The following is a 24,074-nucleotide window of genomic DNA, read 5'->3' on the forward strand; positions in this document are numbered from 1 at the left end:
GGTAGATCCTAAACCTAATCATTTCTGAATTATAAAAAGACCAGATTAGACACAGAGATACATACATACAGGGGAAGACTGATGCCATGTGAGGATCGTCTACCAACCAAGGAATCAAGGAACGTCTGGGCTATCAACAAGGAAGGAGTCAACACAGCCTAGACCCTGATTAGGACTTTCAACCTCCAGAACTGTGAGAAAATAAAACTCTGTTCTTTAAACACCATCGCTATTTCTGTTATGGCAGCACTAGCAAACTAAAACAGGTACATATGTCATCGTCAGCATTTTACAGATGAGGAAACCAAGGCCCAGAGTGGTGATCCAGCCAGAAATGGGAATAATGTTAGCTTTAAAAAAAAATTTTTTTTTAAATTGTTCTTTACCTTGAAATTATGTCCTTCCAGTTTTGGGGAGTTAAAATACTATCTCTTTTAAAAAATGATGGTGATTTTTTTTTAGGTCCTTACAGTGAAAAATGAGAATTGACAATCTATTTAAAAAACAAAACAAAAAAACAGTTGATTCCAACTCATGACAACCCCATGTGTTGCAGAGTAGAACTGCTCCACAAAGTTTTCATGACTGTGACCTTTCGGAAGCAGGTCGTCAGCCTTTCTTCTGAGGTATCTCTGGGTGGGTTTGAACCACCAACCTTTTGATTAATAGTCAAGTGCTTCACCATTGGCACCACCTATCAACTCCTAAACCCAAATCAGTTACCATTAAGTTGAATTGTCTGGCAGGTACTTGTTCTGTTTGTTCATCACCTTCTTCCCAGTTTCTGGCATGGTATTCGGCACATAGCAGAGACTTGGTGATCTGTGTTGTTAATTGCCATCAAGTCGATTCTGATAATGGCAGTCTATAACAGTCCTTCAAATTTATTTGGAAATTTTGTTGATGCATAAAATCCCAAATTCTTGGAACCACATAAACTCTGCATAAAATCCCAAATTCTTGGAACCACATAAACTCTACATGTACATGAAAGGGTCTTTAATTGTTTTGGCGTTTCTCCCATTTACTAGGCACAGTGCAGGAACCTAGGGAAGACTAAATCGGCTTCCGAGGCACGTTACAAGAGGCCTGATTCAAATTAAAGCTCTGCCTCTAGTACTAACTGGGTCACCTTAGGCAAGTGAAGTAACCTCTCTGATCCTCAGTTTCCTCATCTGTACAGTGAGGGTAATAATAGTGCCTAGCTTTTAGTCTAGAGCTTGGCACATAGAAAACACTCGATGCATGTGAGTTAATATTGTTGTAATTATTGTTTAGGTGTGGGAAAGAACCACAATAATCAGCCAAAGACTGTGGAAATGTACCTGAAGAACACTCTGGAGGAACAAGGATGGGTTTTTAATTATCCAATCTGGGTAGGGCTTTTATTTTGTTTCTGGAGAATACAACTTCTAGCCTAAAGAAGGACTTGTATTCAGTCCCACCAGATTACATGACCTCAGTCAAATCACTACTCAGCTCTCTGCCTTTGTTCTCAATCTATTTAAAAGGGGCAATTGTTCCCATCCCATACTCAAGTGGCAGAACTCAAACTTTGGTCAGTATTAGAATTACCTGGGAAACTTGGTAAAATTACAAATCCCCAGGCCCTATTCTACTTCAACGAGTCTGGGTCTCTGTGTTCTTTATATTATCTCCCCAGTTGATTCTGATACACACCACGTTTCAGAATTACCATAAAAGAATGAAAGAAATAAGGCACTCTGCTTAGTCTAAAGAGTAATAAAACATCATTATCATTATTCAAATCCCAATTGTTTCACCTTCTGAGGAAATGTCAAGTGGGCAGGCTGCATGCAAGTTGCACATGCGCAGTCCCACGCAAGGGGAGCTGGGACTGCATCCTGGCATTCAGTGGGGATGAGAGGTCCAAGTATCACAGAAGACCCCGCCCCCAAGTCCCTGGGGTCCTCAGGTCTTCAGGAGTCATCTACCTCTTAGTCCCCGTTTCACAGAGTGGAAAACTGAGGCCCAAAGAGGGAAACACCTTTCCCACCGTCACAGCAGATTCATGACAGAGTCCCAGTGGAATCCAGGGCTCTGGATATTTGGGCTAGTGTTGCTGTTAGGTGCCATCAAGTCAGTTCTGACTCATAGCAACCCTGTGTACAACAAAACATAACACTGCCCTGTCCTGTGCCATCCTCACAATCGTAGCTATGTTTCAGCCCATTGTTGCAGCCACTGTGTCAATCCATCTCGTCGAGAGTCTTTCTCTTTTTTGCTTACCCTCTACCTTATCAAGCATGATGTCCTTCTCCAGGGACTGGTCCCTCCTGATAACATGTCCAAATTACGTGAGATGAAATCTCGCCATCCTCATTTCCAAGGAGCACGCTGACTGTACTTCTTCTGAGATAGATTTGTTCATTCTTCTGGCAGTCCGTGGTGCCTCAGGAAAAGACAACTTTCAGTGCAGTCAGGGAGACAGAGGCAAAATATGTCGACTATGCTATCTAATTTTAATCTGGATTCTAGACTAACGGTTAAGTTTTTTGAGAAAAACATGTTTTTCCTCTGTGATCAAAACCAGGATGTGAAACCATATGCCCCTAGGGGTCTTAACCAAGTGACCATCTGCACCCCTCAAAACACCCATACTCTGGAAAAGTGCTGTGTGAGTGCTGTTGCCAGTAAGGTATTTTTTTCTTTTTTTCGAGGTAGACAAAGAAACTATATGTAATCATTTTGTGACCATGATGTAAGCATCCTGTGAAACTATCTGTAATCACTAATTTATGCTACTAATAATCCGTAACCAATCAGAGTGTGATTATTACAATATTCATTGATTTTCTGGTAATTGCTCTCTCTATGGTTTGGTTCCTCTTTTTACCCCATAAGAATACTTGTATAACGAAACTGCCCCGGGACTACCTAGTTCCATTTTCAATGGGCTATGTACTTCCCCAACTGCAATTGTTTTAAACGCTTAGTAAACCCCTCTATTTTAACTTGAAACAGCTCTCAAGTTTTTCTCTACAACAATGGGATATTCAATAGTCTTCAACAACACCATAATTCAAAGGCAGCAATTCTTCTTCTGTCTTCCTTACTCATTGTCCAGTTTTTGCATGCATATGAGGTGATTGAAAACACCATGGCTTCAGTGAGGCACACTTTAGTCCTCAAAGTGACCTCTTTGCTTTTTAACACTTTAAAGAGGTCTTTTGCAGATTCGCCCAGTGCAATACATCATTTGATTTCCTGACTACTGCTTCCATGAGCATTGAATGTGGATCCAAGTAAAATGAAATCCTTGACAACTTCAATATTTTCTCAGTTTATCATGATGTTGCTTATTGATCCCTTTGTAAGGATTTTTGTTTTCTTTATGTTCAGGTGTAATCCATACTGAAGGTTATAGTTTTTCATGTTCCTCAGTAAGTGCATCAAGTCTTCTTCAGTTTCAACAAGCAAGGCTGAGTGATCTGCATATCGCAGGTTGTTAATGAGTCTTCCACCAATCCTGATGATGAGTTTTTCTTCATATAGTCCAGCTTCTTGGATTATTTGTTCAGCATACAGATTGAATAAGTATGGTGAAAGGATGCAACCCTGATGTACACTTTTCCTGACTTTAAACCATGCAGTATCCCCTTGTTCTGTTCGAACAACTGCCTCTTTGTCTATATACAGGTTCCTCATGGGCGCAATTAAGTATTCTGGAATTCCCATTCTTCACAATGTTATCCCTAATTTGTTATGATCCACACGGTCGAATGCCTTTGCATAATCAATAAAACACAGGTAAACATCTTTCTGGTATTCTCTGCTTTCAGCCAAGATCCACCTGACATCAGCAATGATATCCTTCATTCCATGTCCTCTTCTGAATCTGGCTTGAATTTCTAGCAGTTTCCTGTCAATGCAACCATTTTTGAATTATCTTCAGCAAAATTTTGCTTGTGTGTTGTATTAATGATATTGTTGGATAATTTCTGTGTTCTGTTGGATCACCTTTCCTTGGAATGGGCACAAATATGGACCTCTTCCAGTTGGTTTGCCAGGTAGCTGTCTTCCAAATTCCTTGGCATAGAAAAGTGAGTGCTTCCAGCATTGCACCTGTTTGTTGAAACATCTCAACTCGTATTTCGTCAATTCCTGGAGCCTTTTCGCCAGTCCCTTCAGGGTAGCTTAGACTTCTTCCTTCAGTACCACCAGTTCTTGATCATTACTATCTGTTGAAAGGTTTGAATGTCAACCAGTTATTTTTGGTACAGTGACTCTGTGTATTCCTTCCATCTTCTTTTGATGCTTTCTGTTTCATTCAATATTTTGTCCATAGAATCCTTCAATATTGCAACTCGAGGCTTGGTCCAGTGTTAGAAGGGCTTATTTGGGGGACCTTCACCCTAGGAGAAGCCCTCTTGGCTCCTGACAGGTAAGACAACAAGTTGGTGGTCTGCAGGTGGTGACTTGCAAGTTTACTTCTAGCTGATGATGCCTGGGAAGGGGCCAACCAAAAATCAAGATTCCGTAAGCCCCTTTCTGAAAAGTTTGACAATTAAGTCATGGTTCTTGCCACTACCTGGAGAAGAACAAAGAGCTAGCCTCAATATCTAAAAAGCTTAAGCTCCTTGACAATTCCATTTACAGATCTTGTTGCCTGAGCAGGCACGGAGCACTGTTGGTGCCATGAGATCCTCGATTAGAATCGAATCATGGAATCTTAGGGTCTGAATGAGGGTGTCACAGGATGCACTGTGAGTGCACAGCACGCAGCAGCCTCTACCAGACAAGGAAATAAATGACAGTTCTCAAACCACAGCAAGTGCTTCAGTTGACTCAGGCCAAGAAACTTGAGGGATGGAGCCAAGATTTAAATCAGGAGGCAGTGTAGCGAGCTTCAGGGGCAGAAAGACTTGGCTAGGGTAGAGTTTCAGCTCTGCAGGTATTAGCTGTGACCTTGGGCAAGCCATTCTTCACCTCTCTGAGCCTCCATGTCCACATTGTTAAAAATAATAATAATAATAATAATAATGCTCCCCAGAGAAGTAGTTAGGCTTTTTGGGGCATGAAGCTTATACCAGTGGGTGTATGGAGGAGCTCTTTAAGAAAAAGAATTGTAAATATAAAACTATACATAGACCCTTGGAAAGGGCCCCACATAAGGGAAAGGCCCTGAAGAATCTGTCTCTGATGCTACTGCTTAGAAATGTTTGTAAAGTTATGTGAAGCTGTTAGCATAAGGCAAGCACTCAAAAAATGTTAGGGTAGTGATGAGACAATAGTGGAAGATCTGATCTAGCTTAAGTAAAATGCTAACATTTAGAGGGAGGAAGAAGTTCTATCCAATCATCTGTCCCGGAAGCAGAGACAATGACAGAGAATGGGGCACTAGAGATCCTCCCAAGACCTTCTTTAGCTGCAGAGGTTTCGTTCTAAATGTCATGTGTGACATCAGACAAATCACACCCTCTCCAGGCCCCAGTGTCCTGTCCAGGAAAATGAGCTGGGAGTTGTACAGTCTCTGTCCCTGCCCTCTTTCCAAGAGAAAAGCCTCTGTGTCTCCCTGGAGTCTCATAAAAGCTAAGGAGCAACTGGAGGTGAGGAACCCCTGGGTGGCACAAATGATCAAGCACTAGACAACTAACTGAAAGGTTGGCAGTTCAAGTCCACCCAGAGGTTCCTCAGAAGAAACGCTTGGCAATCTACTTCCAAAAACTCAGCCATTGAAAACCCTACAGAGTGCAGTTCTACTTGGACACTCATGGGGTCGCCATGAATCAGAGTCAACGGCAACTTTATTATAGGTGAACAATTGTTCCTTTTTTCCACGTTAAAGAAGAGGAGCTCCCAGTAGCAACATCTTGCACCAGATTGAACGTCCAGTGGGAAGTGGAAACCACAGCCCTGAGATGACCTGAGATGAGGTGGAGGTATTCTCTTGGAGGCAGTAATAAGGTACTAGTTAAAAATCCTGACGAATTGGGCTCAGGTCCCAACTCTGTCCCTTTCCAGCTATGTGACCTCAGCCAAGTCCCTTTACTTCAAGGATCCTCATTTTCCTCATTATTTAACCTACAGGATTAAAGCGAGAAAATATAGCAAAAGTACTTAAAAGAGTGTCTATCCCTTGGTAAATTGCTTAATAAACACTAGTTATTAAATTATCAGTATCGTAGTCACTGCTCCCATTTCTGTTATTAGGTCATACCAATAAGGGTGGATGACTCCCTCCCCAAATCCCTCGTTCTCCTCTCAGGAGAGCAAGGTTCGTCTTTTACTGGGCTTCCTCAGGGGAGGGGGAGGTGCCTGACAGGGAGGTGGGCGGGGCCTCTCTCCAGCTTGACTGGAGCCTGCTAAGCACAAGCCACTGAGCTGGAGTTTGCACCTGGGCTAGACATCTTCCTGTTTGTCTCCTTCTAACACAGACCTCCTTGGCACCCTGAACCTTCAGTTTCTGAAGCAGCCATGCCTTTGACTGAGAGTGTCAGGGGTCTCCAGGGAGCTGTTTCCCTCAAACTGGACTTCATGTCACCTCCTGAAAGTGCCAAGGAGCTGCAGAACAAGGCCTCCAGCTTCTTGGAAGGAAGCCCTTCAGAGTCACCGGGCTTGCAGAAGACCAAGGGCATAACGTGAGTGCTGTTTTCTGCCACCTCCATATCTGCTTTCCAGCCTGGGAGCTTACAGTGGCAAAACCCCTGAGAGGGGTGTGTTGGACCCCAAACCCATTGTGCAGATGGGGAAACCAAGGTTGGAAAAGATAGAGCCAGAGGCTGAGTGAGATTGAGAGCTCAAGAAGGCAGGAATGTCGAATGTCAGAAAAGCCCTTCTGTGTGTAAAAGCCCATATAATTGTGATCCAGCTCCCAATGTGCACAGGTAGGGAAACTAGGGCCCTGTTACCAGAGGCCACACCCTGGGTTATTGGCAGGAGAGGGGCTAGATTCCAGTGCTGGCCCAAAAGTCAATGTTGCTCCTGGTCAGGCTTGCTAATGTGGGCAGAACTCCCAAATTCTTGGAGGAAAAGGTGAGACCTGAGCTTAGAACTACAGCGGCCTCCCCGATAGCCAAGCATTGCCACCTCCCTTCCCCCTGCCTGCAGTTACTCTGGCCTCTATGTCTAATGGGAATTGCAATGATGACAGCAAAAAACACAGTATTTGGAAGATTCTGGTGGTTTTCCTTTTTTTCCAGGGTAGGGGTTGAGATCATTCACAAGGCTTTCTATCCAAGATAAGGAGGGTCTACAGAAAGAAGACAGGCAGGGAAGCCAAGCCACAGGGCTCCAGCTCACTTTCCTTTTCCCTCCACCTGGACCCCATCCCTCAACCAGAGTAGCTGGTTTGCTTAGGAAAAAAAAAAAATGAGGAAGCACGTTGATAGAGAGGTCCTGCTGCTTTAAGAAGCTGTGAAAATCCTTGGTTTAGTAGAAAGAGCACTGGGCAAAGAATCAGATCTGAGTTCCAGTTTTGCCTCTGCTTCTTCTCTTCTCTAAGCCTCAGTTTCCCCATATGCAGAACAGGCATAATTTGGTGGTAGTGTGAATTAAAGAAGGATGCTTGTGGAAACTACACCTGAAGTTGGGGAGGAGGTAAGGAGGGAGAAGTCCTGTAAAGAGAAGGCAAAGCCCACATCTACCACCAGGACAATCTAGGGATTGACACAATGGCTGGCACTGTCACGGTTTGGTTTCCCGGGGGCTAGTCCTGGGGATTGCTAAGAATTACTGACCGTGGGGGAAGCACACTAGCCTTGACAGCATTCACGTCGGAGTAGGGGTATTTCTTAATCGGAGGCCTTGGGGGAACCATCTAGCTCTTATGTCCTGAGCTGACACGTGGTTTAGTGGCAACGTCAGCCACTTAAGAATCAGAGATAAAGCAAGCCAGAGGTAGAGGGGACCTCGTGGCATGGGGGGAAGAAGAGTAACAGCCTGGGTGAGCATGACACCTCTGGAGTTGTTCGAATGCCCACTTAGCTGTTACCAGCTTGGGCTTGTGATGTCACTGTTCTGTGCTCCAGTTGCTACTCTGTAAAGCGGGACTACTGAGAGTTTGCACCTCCTAGAGTGGCTCTAGAGGTGATTTGAGCATAAAGCCGCTAGCACAGTACCTGGGGACTCCGAAGACGTCGGATCCAAAGTTGCCAAGAGAGTTAGGCCTAGAACCCAGGTCTCCTGAATCCTAGTACAGTGCTTTGCACAACTCACCACTCTATGTTTTTAAGTTGACTGAGTGACTCAAAGTTAAATTCTGATTTTTTAAGCCCTTTAGTTAGAAATTTCCAAAGTGACCCGTTGACCTGCTCCTAGTTGCAAAACAAACCTATCAATGGCAGCTGTGGGGTGCAGTGCTCTGTCAGCGATGTTGACATCTACAGGGAGGGAGGAAGGCACGCGGGACTCCTCACCCTCTCCCTCCCCTAATTGTTCTCTTTAATCCTTAACACACTGGAGGGCAGAACCTCAGGAAGTTAGAGAATTGAGGGCTTTAACACAAAGATACAGGTGTTTGGGACAGTTCTTTTTGACATTTACAGAAGCTCAGCAAAGTTAAGCACGTTGCCCAAGATGGCATAGCCTGTTAAGTAATAGTCTTGAGTTTTAAATCCCTGGTTTGTCCAAACCCAGAGACCAGGCTCCCTCTAAAGTACTTCCACTGATTTTCAGACTCTTACGGGGAATTTCCAGAGCCCTGGTGGTGCAGTGATTAACAGCTACGGCAAGCTATGGCTGCTAACCAAAAGGTCATCAGTTCGAACCCACCAGCTGCTCCTTGGAAACCCTATGGGACAGTTCTACTCTCTCCTATAGGGTCGCTATGAGTTGGAATCGACTCGACAGCAATGAGCCGATTTTATTTTATTTTTTTGGTAAAGGGAATTTCCAAGGTTTCTAAAGTTGTGGATATAAACCCAATACCCACCTGGTGCCCTGGGATGGGGCAGGTGACACCTCTGGAGCCCAATCCCCAAATGACCCTATCCCAAGGCCCTACCTGGGGACCCAAGTCATCTGACCTATTTATTCAGATGTCACAATACTTTTTTTTGGTCTGTCCTTTCCTTTTCTCTGTGTTCAACCCGGTTTCTACTACTAATTTTATGACCATGGGATAATCACTGCCTAATCCCTGGGTGTCAGTTTCCTCAGTTATGATCTAAACCCATTGCTGTCGAGCTGATTCCTACTCATAGCAACCCTATAGGACAGAGTAGAACTGCCCCATGAGGTTTCCAAGGAGCAGCTGGTCGATTCGAACTGCCAGCTTTTTGTTAGCAGTCAAGGTCTTAACCATTGCACCACTCGGGTTCCTAGTTATGATATGGGGTTATCCCACTACTCATTCTGTCTCGGCTCTCCCCCAGAGGCAGCCTTGTAGAAGTGAAGATGAGGAACAGGGTGTCTGAAGAAGCCCTGGGGCTAAATTCTGGCTAGACTCCATAGAAATGGGTTTGATTTTTTTAACGTACATATCCTTGGACAAGTCACTAACAAAACTCTGTGCTTCAGTTTCCTCATCTGCAAAATAGGGATGATAATAGCACCTTTCTCATATTCTTGGCAAGAGGATTAAATGTGATCATGCATGAAAAGTACTTAGCACAGTGTCTGGCATATAGTTTAAGTGTTGTGATTGTATATAATGAGTGTTAGCTGCTAAACCAGGACAGTTCCAGGCAAACCAGGACACTTGGTCATCCTACAGAAAGCCTAGATGTTCCAGGCAAGGATAAGGTGAGTGAGAGAAGTCCGGGGACCCGCTACCCAGCTTAATGAGGTGTTGGCATGTTGTGAGGGGCTGACTGTTGGATCGTCTCACCTCCACACACCCACATCCTCACATCTCCTTCCTCCCCTGTAGAGGGTTCCAGACCTTGGTTCACTTGGTGAAAGGCAACATGGGCACAGGGATCCTGGGGCTCCCCCTGGCCATAAAGAATGCAGGCATCCTGGTAAGAGGGGCTGATGCTGGTTGGGGATGACCTGGGTTGTGGGAGGAGAGGTCTTTAACAGTTTATAATAGTCTGAAATGAGTAGCCTTTCTAGGGGGCAGCTTGGTCCAGATTTGGAGTCCAGACATCTAGCCTGGGTTTGAGTCTGCCTTTGCCACAGACTTCGAGTGGCCTTGGCCAACTGTTTGTCCACTCTCTGGACTTCAGTTCCCCTCTCCTTTGTAGAATTCAAAGGTTGGACTCTGACCATTTCCTAGTTGTGCTCTACAGAGCCCTGCATTTCCTCAAGGATTCCTCGGGCACGTGGTCTGTATTCTGTGTCCCACTCCTACCACAATACCCCCATTATAATGACTTTATGTACCTTATTGGATTTCTGCTGAGATAACTTTTTTTTGGCAATAATTATTTTATTTTTTTAAAATAATTTATTTTATTTTTTTGTTGTTGAAAATATACACAGCAAAACACATCAACTCAACAACAATTTCTAAATGTACAATTTGGTGACATTGATTACATTCTTCAAGTCGTGCAATCATTTTCACCTTCTTTTCCCAAATTATTTCTCCACTGTTTATATAACCTTGCTGCCCCCTAAGCTTCTTATCTAACCTTTGGAGTTGCTGTTGTCAATTCGACTTTAGGTTACATTTGAAAGAATAGCTTTTATTGCTCAAAAGGGGTTTGCAAACCGGTTTGCTAGAAAATTCTTTGAATTCTTAATGATATCTGCAGTCACCAAATCCCTCCTCTCTGGTTCCTTCTAAACCCATTCTCTTCGTCTCCCCTGGCCCTCCCCTCCCTCCTCCAGATGGGCCCGCTCAGTGTGCTGGCAATGGGCTTCGTCGCCTGTCACTGTATGCACATCCTGGTCAGGTGTGCCCGGCACTTCTGCCACAGGTAAGAAAAATACCACCCTTGCGTCAATTCCTTCGGTACATGTTTCTCAGGGACAGCCTAGAAACATCCTATTCATGTTGTTGTTAGTTGCCATTGAGTCAATTATGACTCATGGCAACCCCACGTGTTACAGAGTAAAACTGCTCCATAGGGTTTTCTTGGCTGTAATCTTAACGAAAGCAGATAGCCAGTTCCTTTCTTCCACAGTACCACTGGGTGGGTTGGAACCACCAACCTTTTTCTTTCTGTCTTTCTTTTTTTTTCAATTATTGTACTTCAGATGAAGACTTGCAGAACAAACTAGCTTCTTATTAAACAATCAGCACACATATTGTTTTGTGACATTGGTTACCAACCCCACAACATGTCAACACTCTCCCTTCTCCACCTTGGGTTCCCTATTACCAGCTTTCCTGTCCTCTCCTGCCTTCTAGTCCTTGCCCCTGGGCTGGTGTGCCCCTTTAGACTCGTTTTGTTTCATAGGCCTGTCTAACCTTTGGCTGAAGGGTAAACCTCAGCAGTGACTTCATTACTGTGTCCAGGGGCCACACTCTCAGGGTTTCTCCAGTCTCTGTCAGGCCACTAAGTCTGATCTTTTCTGTGAATTAGAATTTTGCTCTACATTTTTCTCCAGCCCTGCCTGGGACCCTCTATTGTGATCCCTGTCAGAGCAATCAGTGGTGATAGCCAGGTGCCATCTACATGTGCTGGAGTCAGTCTGGTGGAGGCTGTGGTACTTGTGGTCCATCAGACCTTTGGAATAATCTTTCCCTTGTGTCTTTGGTTTTCTTCATTCTAACTTGCTCCCGACGGGGTGAGACCAGTGGAATATCTTAAATGCCCACTCACAAGCTTTTTTAAGACCCCAGACGCTACTCACCAAAGTAGAATGAATGTAGAACATTTTCTTTATAAACTATGTTATGCCAGTTGAGCTAGATGTTCCCTGAGACCATGGTCCCCACAGCCCTCAGCCCAGTAATGCGTTCCCTCAGGGAGTTTGGATGTGTCTATGGAGCTTCCATGACCTTGCCTTAGTCAAGTTGTGCTGGCTTTCCCAGTATTGTGTACTGTCTTACCCTTCACCAAAGTTACCACTTATCTATTGTCTATTTAGTGTTTTTCCATCCCCACCCCTTCCCTCCCTCGTAACCATCAAACATTGTTTCTTTTTGTGTGTAAACATTTTCATGAGTTTTTATAGTAGTGGTCTCATACAACATTTCTCCTTTAGTGACTGACGTATTTCAGTCAACATAATGCCCTCCAGATTCATACGTGTTGTAAGATGCTTCACAGATTCATCATAGTTCTTTATTGTTGCATAGTACTCCTTTGTGTGTATGTACCATAGGTTGTTTATCCATTCATCTGTTGATGGGCATCTAGGTTGTTTCCATCTTTTTCCCGTTGTGAATAATGCTGCAGTAAACATGGGTGTGCATATGTCTATTCCTGTGAAACCTATTATTTCTCTCGGATATATTCCTAGGAGTGGGATTGCTGGATTGTATGGTATTTCTATTTCTGGCTTTTTAAGGAAGTGCCATGTGGTTTTCCAAAATGGTTGTACCATTGTGCATTCCCACCAGCAGTGCATAAGAGTTCCAATCTCCCACAGCCTCTCCAACAATTGTTATTTTATTTTATTTTTTGATTCATGCCTGTAATGCCTGGGTGAGATGGTATTTCACTGTGGTTTTGATTTGCATTTCTCTAATGACTAGTGATCATGAACATTTCCTCAAGTGTCTGTTAGCCACTTGAGTGTCCTCTTTGGTGAAATGTATGTTCATTTCCTTTGCCCATTTTTTAATAGGATTATTTGTCTTTTTGTTGTACAGCTGTTGGATTTTCCTGTAGATTTTAGAGGTTAGGCCTTTGTCAGGTTTGCCATAGCCAAAATTCTTTTCCCAGTCTGACGGTTCTCTTTTTACTCTTTTGGTGAAGTCTTTTGATGAACCTAAGTGTTTAATTTTTAGAAGATCCCAACTATCTAGCTTATCTTCTGGAGTTTATGTGTTGTTAGTTATGATTTGTAGCCTGTTAATGCTGTGTATCAGGGCCTCTAGCGTTGATCCTATTTTTTCTTCTCTGATCTTTATAGTTTTTGGTTTTATATTTAGGTCTTTGATCCATTTTGAATTAGTTTTTTTGTATGGTGTGAGGTATGGGTCCTGTTTCATTTTTTTGCAGATGGACATCCAGTTTTGCCAGCACCATTTGTTGAAAAGACTGTCTTTTCCCCATTTGATGGACTTTGGGCCCTTGTCGAAGATCAGGTGACTGTAGGTGGATGGATTTACATCTGGGTTCTCAATTCTGTTCCATTGGTCAAGGTATCTGTCGTTGTACCAGCAGTAGGCTGTTTTGATTACCATAGCTGTATAGTAGTGAATCACCAACCTTTAGGTGAACAATTGGGCACAAAGCGTTTGCACCACCTATACGTAACAGGAGTTTAAATACTAATCTTCCACAACAAGGCCACTAAAAAGAGAAAAGTACTCAGGGGCTTAAGGTAGTGCTCTTTCACGTTACTCATCAAAAACCAAACCCCATGTATTTCAGAGTAGAACTGTGCTCCACAGGATTTTCAATGGCTAATTTTTCAGAAGCAGATCTCCAGGCCTTTCTTCTGAGGCACCTCTGAGTGGACTCGAATCTCCAACCCTTCGGTAGCAGCCAAGTGTATTAACTGTTTGCATCACCAGGGACTCCACATTACTCATTAGGTGATCTCAATCAGGCCATTGTGCTTATCTGCTTGACTCATCTATAAACTGAGCATAAACAATCCATGCTCAATCTTGTCTCAGAAAATTATCATGAGGATCCAGTGAGATCGTGGCTATGAAAACTACGGTGCCTGTATAAGGTGTGCATTGTTACTCTTGTTCTTTAGCAACTGCCTCATTTGACAGGTGAGGAAAACAAGGTACCAAAGAAATACCACCAGTTGTCAGAGCCTGAGTTAGAATTTAAGTCTCTGCCCCAGTGTCCTTCCACTCTCCAGCTGGGTCCTGCCTTGCTCAGTATCTCCTGACTTTGGAGTATGTAATCCTAGGTTAAGTGATAGATTGGCAACTGTGCATGTGCTCTCTCCTACAGGCTTAACAAGCCCTTTATGGACTATGGGGATACAGTGATGCATGGACTAGAATCCAGTCCCAGCTCCTGGCTCCAGAACCACGCCCACTGGGGAAGGTACTTTGTTCTTGCTCTGCCTGCTGTGGGGTAGGATACAGTAGGTGGGAATGCTGCTGTCAGGGATGTCTTCTTCCCTGGAAAGGTGGCTCATGTGGCACAGAATGTCAGACTTTCCACATGGAAGGGGTTCACTGGCAACATCTCTGTCCAGTCCCTCCTTGTATGTCTCCAGTGACAGGATGCTCATCCCTTTGCTATTCAGCTTTAATATCATTCTCTCTTTTATTTAACAACATTTATCCAATTGCTACTATGTACCAGGCACTGGAAAAACCATGGGGAATAAGACAAATAACAAGGCTTTGACCTCACAGAGCCCATAGTCCAGTGGAAAAGACAGACATTAAACAGTTGTTTTATAACCTCAGGGATAAGTAATATGAAGGAAAGAATTACTGGTTGCTACTGAGCAGGTAAGGAGACATACATGGGCTGGATAGGGGTCTCCCAGGATGGAACAGCTGAAATGAGTTCTGAAGGAAGGCGTTTGAAAGATGAGGAATTCTCTAGGGGAAAGTGCTCAGGACCTTCCAAGAAGAAGGAAGGGCACGCGTGAAGGCCCCGAAGCAGGAAGGAGTGTGTGGCAGTTTCAAGGTACACAAAGACCAAGTGGTTTAACGGCAGAGAGTCAGGGAGGTGAAACTGAAGAAGAAGCCGGTGCTGGGTCAGGCTGGGTGTTTTAGACCCTCTTAAAGATTTTGTTCTTTTCTTAAAGAAACCAGGAAGTCATTGGAGGGCTTTCTGCAGGGAAGTGATCACAATTGCATTGCTTAAAGATCTGTCTGACTTCTTCGAGGAGACTAGATTGTAAGGGAACAAGAGTAGATTTAGTCAGACCAGTGAGGAGGTTGTTGACAATGGCCAGACAGGTAGCAATGGTAGCTTGGACCAAGCAGGTGGCAGTGGGGATGGAGAAGAGTTGACTTGGTCGTGAACTGGATACTGGGAAAGGAAAAAGAGGAAAGGAAGAGTCAAGGGTGGCTCAGATTTCTGATGACTTCTGTTTTGGACAAGCTGGGTTTGAGGTGCCTGAGAAACATCCAAGTGGAGATATCAAGTGGGTGGTTGTACGTATAGATTTGAACCTATCTTCATGCAGGAGAAAGAGAATTGAAGTCATCAGTCACGAAGCCAGAGTGCAGAGAAGTTCTCTTGGGGAGAGAGTATATAGTGAGACAAGAAAGAAGAGAAAAAGATCAAGACTTTATGACCTTTTGTTGAGCTGTAGTCTTCCTCCCTGCATCTTCCCACCTTTTAGCTCTCAAGGGTAACACAGAACAAATAACCACCCCCGTTCATCCTCTGGTACTTAGGACTAGATCTACTCCTTTGTCTCCCTGACCTGCCCCATCCTGTCTGCCTTCTTCTTTTCTGAGCACTCATTAGATTGTCAAGGTGTCTCTTGAACTTTGATACTCCAAACCACTGCAGTACTCCAGGTGTGCTCCTGCTCATGTAAGGTAGGCGGGCGTTATGGGTCTAGCAACCCCACTGGCCCAAAGCACATCCTCTATTAATTGCCCATGAGCAGACTAGGAAGGATATGTGATGATAACCAGAATTTTCCCAATAATGTGACCCAAGAGGAGACTTTCACCTCAGTCCTTCCCTCACATACCTCATAGTCCCTGAAATCCTTCTATTCATTGTTGAGGATATAAAGTAGTTTTTCTTGCCCCATTTAAGTACCTTGTTCCACTAATTATCTTCTCTCCTATAACTGGAACGTCTTTCCTATGGACTCATCCCCTAAGGATTTAAATGTATTCACACATATCCATTTAAAAAATAATAAATAAATAAATAAAGCTTCCTGGACCTTACACCATCCTCTAGCCACCATCTTATCTCATTATTCAACAGATGGTTATTCAACAAATATTTCTGAAGATGTACAATGTGTCAGGATGTGCTTTAGGCAATGGTCTACAATGATGAACAAAATGGACACCATCCAGATTGGAGCTCACACTCCAGATTCATGAAAGAAGGCCTACTCTCTGACTTTGCTTCCTCACATCTCATTCACACCTCTTTCATGGGTCATCTGGCTTTTCTGTCTTTATAATTCTACTGAAGTTCTTTCCACCAATGTCCTCTAAGACTTCCTTGTAACTTCCTTACCCTAGAGAACCCTCCACAAAGGTGAGTACTGTTGACTATTCTTTTCTTGAAACATTCTCCCTCACTCTCTTCTTGGTTTTTATTAAGTCTTTTTTTTTCCCCCGATTTCCCTCCTATCCTTCTGACCATTCCTCTGCTTGCATCATAGACTTTTTTGTTTCCATCCATGTTGGTGTTCTCCAAAGTTTGGAATGTTCCTTCTCTTCCCACTCGGCACATCCTCAGACAATGATCACCTGCCTTCTCAAGACTTTATCCACTGTTACTAACAGTTTTAAAACCTAATACTATAGATGCCTCTCAAATGTCTCCTATAGGGACCTCAAGCCCAACAATTCAGATGCTAAATGTGTCATTTGTGCTCCTTCCTCTAAAACCTAATCTTCCTTCTAAGTTTCCCAGTTCATTTTATGCCCAAGCCAAAAAAACTGTAAATCACCAGGTTTTCATAAATTCTAGCACCTTAGTATCTCTTAAAATATTTTAATTCTCTTAGTTCTAAAGGTGGGGGCCTGGTGGTGCAACGATTAAGAGCTTGACTGATAACCAAAAGTCGCAGTTCAAATCCACCATCTGCTCCTTGGAAACCCTATGGGGCAGCTCTACTCTGTCCTATAGGGTCGCTGTGAGTCAGAATCGACTCGAAGGCAACGGGTTTGATTTTGCGGTTTAGTCATAAAGGTCATGTCTTTGTCCAGACTGTTGCTGTCTTCACCTTCATTATTGCAAGAATCTCCTATCCAGTCTCCCATCCTTAGTCTTGCCACCTCCAATGGACTGTCCATGTGGCAGCCAGAGAAATCTGCCTGCTGCCTCTACTTATATACCCTTTCCTCTCTTCTTTTTCTTGTTATATTTGTTGCTGTTACTGTTGTTGCTGCTGCTGCTCTTCTTCTTCCTTTTCTCCTCCCCTTCCTCTTCTTTCTTTCTCTCTCTCTCTCTTTCCCCCCTCCTCTCATTCTTCCCCTTCCCAATTCTTCTTTGTCCTTTAAGTCTCCCATTGAGGTATCAGTTTCTCTAGGAAGGCTTTCTGTCTACTCCATAATTTGGGTAAATTGCCCCTTTTATGTGCACCCTTACATACCATATTATAGTAATCTTTGTCCATCTTGCCCACCAGTGTATAAATGACTAGAGGTAAGGACTATGTGTTATTTGTGTCGAACATAGTACCAGGCAATGGCAGGAAAAAAATTTAATGTTAATGATAGCTAATAAAACATTGTGCCTACTGTCCCGTTTCAATTAGTGTCAATTATGAGGAATGCTGTGGAGCCAGGTACAGAGGGTGGGAGCAAAGCTCCTGACCATAAAGAATTTTACCACTTGCTGAGCTGAGAATGTGGGGGTAGTTGAAAAACACTTTTTAAGAGAACTATTGTTACCTCCTTTCTTACTCTGTCATTGTCAATTTTGGTGACAGAACCAAGGGTGGTGGTGCAGGGGGCAGTGGGGGCAGGAGGCAGAATGGCAAGAAATGGAACTGACAAGCCAATTTCTTTTATAACAAGTTTTCTTTCTCTCTCTGTTCGTCTCCTCTAGGTGTGTCGTGATCTTCTTCCTTACAGTCACCCAGCTGGGCTTCTGCTGTGCATACATTGTGTTTGTGGCTGATAATTTAAAGCAGGTAGAGTCTTCTAGAGAAGATGGGAGGGAAGAGGATAAATAAAAGAGGATCTTCTGCTGTTTACCAAACAAGTTGCTTTTTCTCTCTGGGTCTGAGTGTCTTTATCATAAAAACAAAGGAAGTTAAACTAGATGGTATCAAAGAACCCAGACTCTCCTCAGTCCACATATCTGTGGATTTCAGTAAATGGCTCTTTTGGCCACAATACCCTTTGTCCAATGATTTGGACCTGCCTTCAAGGTTGATCTCTAAAATCCTGAGCTGGAAGGAGCCTTGGATTCCTCAATCCTCCTGCCTTAGAGCTTACTTGCCCTTAACTATTCTAAAATTGATGTGTTTTTCTTTTTTTTTTAATGATACCTAATCTCCTTTGAATCATCTTTATCTACCTATGGCTTAACAGTTCTTGTCCCCAGGAATGTCTTTGAATCTAACCAAAATGTTATCTTGCAATAATTTGAGGGAGAAAGAAAAAAAAAATACATGAGTAACAACAGAGGCTATCCTTAGTCAATCAATATACTTAAAAAAAAGAAAAGAAAATTGTTCTTTGAGATTTTTCTTCTGATTATAAAGGTAATACCAGAAATTAGAAAAGTCAAAAAGAAAAAAATACTAAGCATCCACAGTTAGCTTCTATTATGTGTCAGGTACGTTGCTGTTGTGTGCCGTTGGAATCTAACACCTCAATAGGACAGAGTAGAACTGCCTCATAGACTTTCCTAGGCTGTTATCTTTACGACTCATAGCTATGAGTTGGAATTAACTCCATGGCAGTGGGTTTAATCTTTATGAGGAGCCCTGGTGGTGCTCCTTGTAAAGATTAAATGGTTAAGTGCTTGGCTGCTAACCTAAAGGTTGGTAGTTTTACTAACCAAAAGGTCGGCAGTTCGAATCCACCAGGTGCTCCTTGGAAACCCTATGGAGCAGTTCTACCCTGTCTTATAGAGTTGCTATGAATTGAAATTGACTCTACGTCAATGGGTTTGGATTTGGTTTTTTTATAGGGAAGTCCTGGTGGTGCAGTGGTTAAGAGCTATAGCTGCTAACCTAAAGGTCGGCAGTTCAAACCCACTAACCGCTCCTTGGAAATACTATGGGGCAGTTCTCTCCTGCCCTATAGGGTCACTCTGAGTTGGAATGGGCTCGACAATGGGTTTGGTTTTGGGGTTGTAGGGTCGCTATGAGTCTGACTCCGACAGCAACTGGTTTGGTTTTTTGGAATCTTTATGGAAAGGAGCCCTGGTGTACTGGTAAAGCCCTGGGGGCACAATGGTTAAGCACTCGGCTGCTAATCAAACTCACCAGCTACTCCGTGGGAGGAAAGACCTGTCCATCTGCTTCCATAAAGATTACAGCCTAGGAAACTCTACCGGGCAGTTCTACTCTGTCACAGTGGGTCACTATGAGTCGGAATCAACTGCATGGCACCTAACAGCTATCTTTAAGTACTGTCATTATTACCATTTTGCAGATGAGACAACTGAAGCTATAAGTTCTGTAATGTATATAAGGATTTAAAACTCACCGAGTCAGGATTTAAAACTCAGACCTTTTGACACCAGAGCTTAAGTTTTTAAACACTATATTATATGGCTTCTCAAGAAAACAAATAAAATTACTTTTTTTACTCTCAAGACAGTTTTTTAATTTTTATTGTTGTAAATATATATATAACACAACATTTGCCAATTCAACATTTTTTAGGAGTACAGTTTAGTGATATTAATTACACTAAATCATGTTATGCAATCACTACCCATAATCACTAGCAAATTTCTCATCACCATCAATGAACACTCAGTACTTCCTAAATAATGGCTCCTCCTTTCCCCCTAAAGTTACTCTTAATCCAAACTATCGTGGTTATCGTTTTAACTGAGCATTAACTGGTTAGCATTGTGCAATGTCCTAAATTTTTCTAAGATAATTTTAACAGCTTTATAATATTCCATCAGAGTCCTAGGTGGTGCAAACAGTTAACACGCCTAGCTGTTAACCAAAAAGTTGGAAGTTTGAACCTGCCCAGAGCCTTGGAAGAAAGGCTGGCGGTCTACTTTCAAAAAACCAGTCATTGAAAACCCTGTGGAGCACAGTTCTACTCTGACACACATGGGGTCATCATGAGTTGGAACTGACTCAGCGGCAACTGGCTAATATTCCATCACAGTAATTGACCATAGCTTAATTAGCCTTCTATCCTGGGATTTTTCGTTTGTTTCCCTTCATTGTTCTGCTGTAATCTGTTGCAGTGGCACATCCATATTTGTGCACTCCTTTGTTTCCTTAATATATATTTCTTTTTTTTTAATTTAATAATATATTTTATTTAATCACTATATCCAAAATTTTGTCGCTTAATATACATTTCTTAACATGGAAATCCTGAGTCAAAGAGCTTGGTTGTTGTGAAGGTCCTTAAAGCAAACTGCCAGATTGCTTTTCAGAAGAATGATCGCTGCATACCTTTGTTCACCACCTGCCTAGAGACAAGCAAGCACTGTCTTGGGGAGTTTATTGGCTAAGTGGGGTGTGTTGTAATACATGTAACAAGTTGTATATCAGTATAATGTTTAAGTGTCAGATTAGGACACTATTAACAACACTCTGAGGTTATGAGTGCTTAATTGTGAACTAAATGGGAGAGATGAGAGTTTCCTAAATGTACAAGGGCAGGAAAGATTACTGGAGCAAGGGAAGGCTACCTAGAGGAGGGTGCAGCTGATCTGGGTCTTTAAAGGCAGGCAGAATAGTTGTGGCAACCAGGTGGGAGAAGGGAGTGAGTAAAATTCTGGAGACAGGAATGTATAGGACTTGCTCAGGACAGGAAACTTGGACTGGTTTGGTTATAGAAGAAAGTGTTGGCCTTGGATGAGAAAGAGCCTTGATAGTTGGGTGGGGCCCATTTATGGAGAGTCTTGAATGCCTGGCTTACTTTTCAGGTATTTTTCCTACTATAGTGAGGAATCAGATGTGTTGTTAAGTGAAAGGGAATTTCAAAATAGAAGAGTGCATACTATGAACCCAGTTTTGTAAAATAAAAAAAAAAGTATAATACATGAAATTTGTGATATTTTATAGAAAATGTACAGCTGAATATATTCCAAGGTGCTACCATGGCTACCCATGGGTAAGGATTAATAATACTTTTATATTTTCTTCTTCTTTTTTTATTGTTGTAGAAAAATATAGATAGTACAACATTTGCCATTCAACATTTTTTACTTGTACGATTACATGAAACCAATATTGTTCTGTGGTGAATTGTATTGCTTGAATAATAAGATTCTATCAGGTTGTGCTGGTTCTAAACCGAGGGTGATACCATCCCCACCCTCCACTCTGCCAGAAGGTGTTTGAAAATATGTGTGGGAGGTTTTTGTTTGTCACAATGATTGGGGATGCTATACTTGAGGTTTAAACCTTAATTGTGTTCATGCATAACCTGTACCTGTACCAAGAGGCAATTGTTTGAACAGAACAAGGGGATACTGTGTCGTTTAAAATCAGGAAGGATGTGTGTCGGGGTTGTACCCTTTCACCACACTTATTCAATCTGTATGCTGAGCAAATAATCCAAGATGCGGACTATATGAAGAAGAATGTGGCATCAGGATTGAAGGAAGACTCATTAACAACCTGTGATATGCAGATGACAAAACCTTGCTTGCTGAAAGTGAAGAGGATTTGAAGAACTTACTGATGAAGATCAAAGACTGCAGCCTTCAGTATGGATTATACCTCAACATAAGGAAAACAAAAATCCTCACAACTGGACCAATAAACAACATCATGATAAACGGAGAAAAGTTTGAAGTTGTCAAGGATTTCATTTTTCTTGAATCCACAATCAATGTCCATTGAAGCAGCAGTCAAGAAATCAACCAATGCATTGCACCAGGCAAATCTGCTGTAAAAGACTTCTTTAAAGTGTTAAAAAGCAAAGACCTCACTTTGAGGACTAAGGTGGGCGTGACCCAAGCTATGGTATTTTCAGTAGTCTCATATGTATGTGAAAGCTGGACAATGAATAAGGATAACCGAAGAAGAGTTGACACCTTTGAATTATGGTATTGGTGAAGAATATTGAATAAACCATGGACTGCTGGAAGAGCTAACCAATCTGTCTTGGAAGAAGTACAGCCAGAGTGTTCCTTAGAAGCAAGGAAGGCGAGACTTCATCTCACGTACTTTGAACATGTTATCAAGAGGGACCAGTCCCTGGAAAAGGACATCATGCTTGGTAAAGTAGAGGGTCAGCAAAAAAGAGGAAGACCCTCAATGAGGTGGATTTACACAGTGACTGACTGCACCAACGGGTTTAAATATAGCAATGATTGTGAGGATGGCCCAGGACCAGGTGATGTTTCATTCTGTTGTACATAGTGTCACTATGAGTCAGAACCGACTTGACAGCACCTAACAACAACAACATAATTGAGGGTGAGGCCCAGGGATGCTAAATGTCCTACAATGAATGGTCCATTCCACACAAGGAAGAGTCCTCTCATTCAAAATGCCAGTAGCATTCCAGTTGAGAAACAATAAATTATGGGTTTGTGGGTTATAATCAAAAGAAGCAGATTCTGGGGAATTTAAGCAGGAAATAAGTTTAGTGGAAGGATATTGGCTAAACTTCAAAATCAAAGAGAAGAGGAACTAGGGCAGCTAGGGGGCTCTAGAGAGTAAAACTAACGAGCAGTCCCTCAAGGTTCCACTATCAGAAAGAATTTTCCTATTTCTGTTCTTGTGTCACTTTGCTTGAGGTTTAGATTCGGATTCCTGGGACGGATTGTCAATGCTTGAGTCAGAGGCTCATCCTTTAGCTGTGCCATATGATTATGATTAAAATCCTTCAAGGCTGTATTCAGTAGGTAGAGATAATTCCCCAGATAAATCAAAATCAGGAGGAATGGATACTGGGTGACCAAAAGCCAACCAATAGCCAGTATAACCCAGTTATTTCTTTCTTATTAAAGTTATTCTTTTTTGAGAAAGTATGGCACAGAAAGTTTAGAATAAGAAGTCCTAAATCCACCCTAACTCACATGAAATACTCCAACTCTCTGTGAGAGAGATGGATTATGGGCAAGGCATGAGCTAACTATGTGGCCAGAACATTTAGCATCTCCTTCTCTTGCTTTTCACATTCCTTCCCCAGGTAGTGGAGGCCATTAATGGTACAACGAACAACTGCCATCACAATGAGACAGTGACACTGACACCCACCATGGACTCGAGGCTCTACATGCTCTCCTTCTTGCCCTTCCTGGTGCTGTTGGTCCTCATCCAGAACCTCAGGGTCCTGAGCATCTTCTCGCTGTTGGCCAACATCAGCATGCTGGTCAGCCTGGTCATCATTATCCAGTACATCGTCCAGGTTAGTGCACACTGCAAACCTGAGTCCTACAGCAGGCAGGCCCTTTGTGTTCAGAGTAGACATCTGGGTGAACCCTGAGGATGGTAGATGTGTTCCTTACTCTTCAGTCTAGTGCCCATGTCAGGGTAACATTCTTCCACAGGATGTCTCATTCTTCTAGATAGCTCCTCTTTTATATTGTTTTTCCAATACCTGTGTTTTGTTTTGTTTTTAACTGTACTTTAGATGAAGGTTTACAGAGCAAACTAGCTTCTCATTAAACAATTAATATACATATTGTTTCATGACATTGATTGGCAACCCCATGACATGTCAACACTCTCCCCTTCTCAACCTTAGGTTCCCCATTACCAACTTTCCTGTCCTCTCTTGCCTTCTCATCCTTGCCCCTGGGCTGGTGTGCCAATTTAGTCTCATTTTGTTTTATGGGCCTGTCTAATGTTTGGCCGAAGGGTCTAACACCTGTTTTCTAAGTTAAATTCTGAATTTAAAAAAAAATGCTTTGCAAAGAAAACATCTTGATTAGTGAACTACAGACCATTCCTGTAATGATTAGAAAGCAGTAAAAGGCAAATAAAAAACAGCTTCTTCTACCACAGCTAAAACTTATCAAATTACCCATAGTCTTACATCCTCTAGGCTATAATTCCAGACACCCAAAATTTCCCCTAGGGAACCCAAGAGAGAGATAAAAAGCAAACAAATATTTAGTTACAGAGGTTTAAGTGTTGTTGTAGTTGTTAGGTGGCGTGGGAGTAGCTTCCGACTAATAGTGACCCCATGTACAGCAAAACAAATCACACCTGGTCCTGGGCCATCCTCATGATCATTGTTATGCTTGAACTCACTGTTACAGCCACTATGTCAATCCATCTCGTTGAGGGTCTTCCTCTTTTTCGCTGACCCT

General features: G+C 42.7%; 1 protein-coding gene across 1 annotated transcript in view; it reads left to right on the forward strand.

Moving 5' to 3' along the window:
* Positions 1 to 6,353: 6,353 nt before the first annotated feature.
* The window catches only part of SLC36A2 (solute carrier family 36 member 2), a 59,171-nt gene continuing 41,450 nt past the window's right edge, over positions 6,354 to 24,074 (forward strand). Inside the window, exons 1-6 of the mRNA XM_004371324.2 lie at positions 6,354 to 6,602; positions 9,833 to 9,923; positions 10,738 to 10,826; positions 13,938 to 14,033; positions 17,703 to 17,787; positions 22,949 to 23,167. Coding sequence (XP_004371381.1) covers positions 6,439 to 6,602; positions 9,833 to 9,923; positions 10,738 to 10,826; positions 13,938 to 14,033; positions 17,703 to 17,787; positions 22,949 to 23,167 — 744 coding nt within the window. The 5' untranslated portion in view covers positions 6,354 to 6,438. The remainder of the gene's footprint in view (positions 6,603 to 9,832; positions 9,924 to 10,737; positions 10,827 to 13,937; positions 14,034 to 17,702; positions 17,788 to 22,948; positions 23,168 to 24,074) is intronic.

The sequence above is a fragment of the Trichechus manatus genome, unplaced genomic scaffold, assembly GCF_000243295.1.
Source record: "Trichechus manatus latirostris isolate Lorelei unplaced genomic scaffold, TriManLat1.0 scaffold00011, whole genome shotgun sequence".
NCBI lineage: Eukaryota > Metazoa > Chordata > Mammalia > Sirenia > Trichechidae > Trichechus > Trichechus manatus.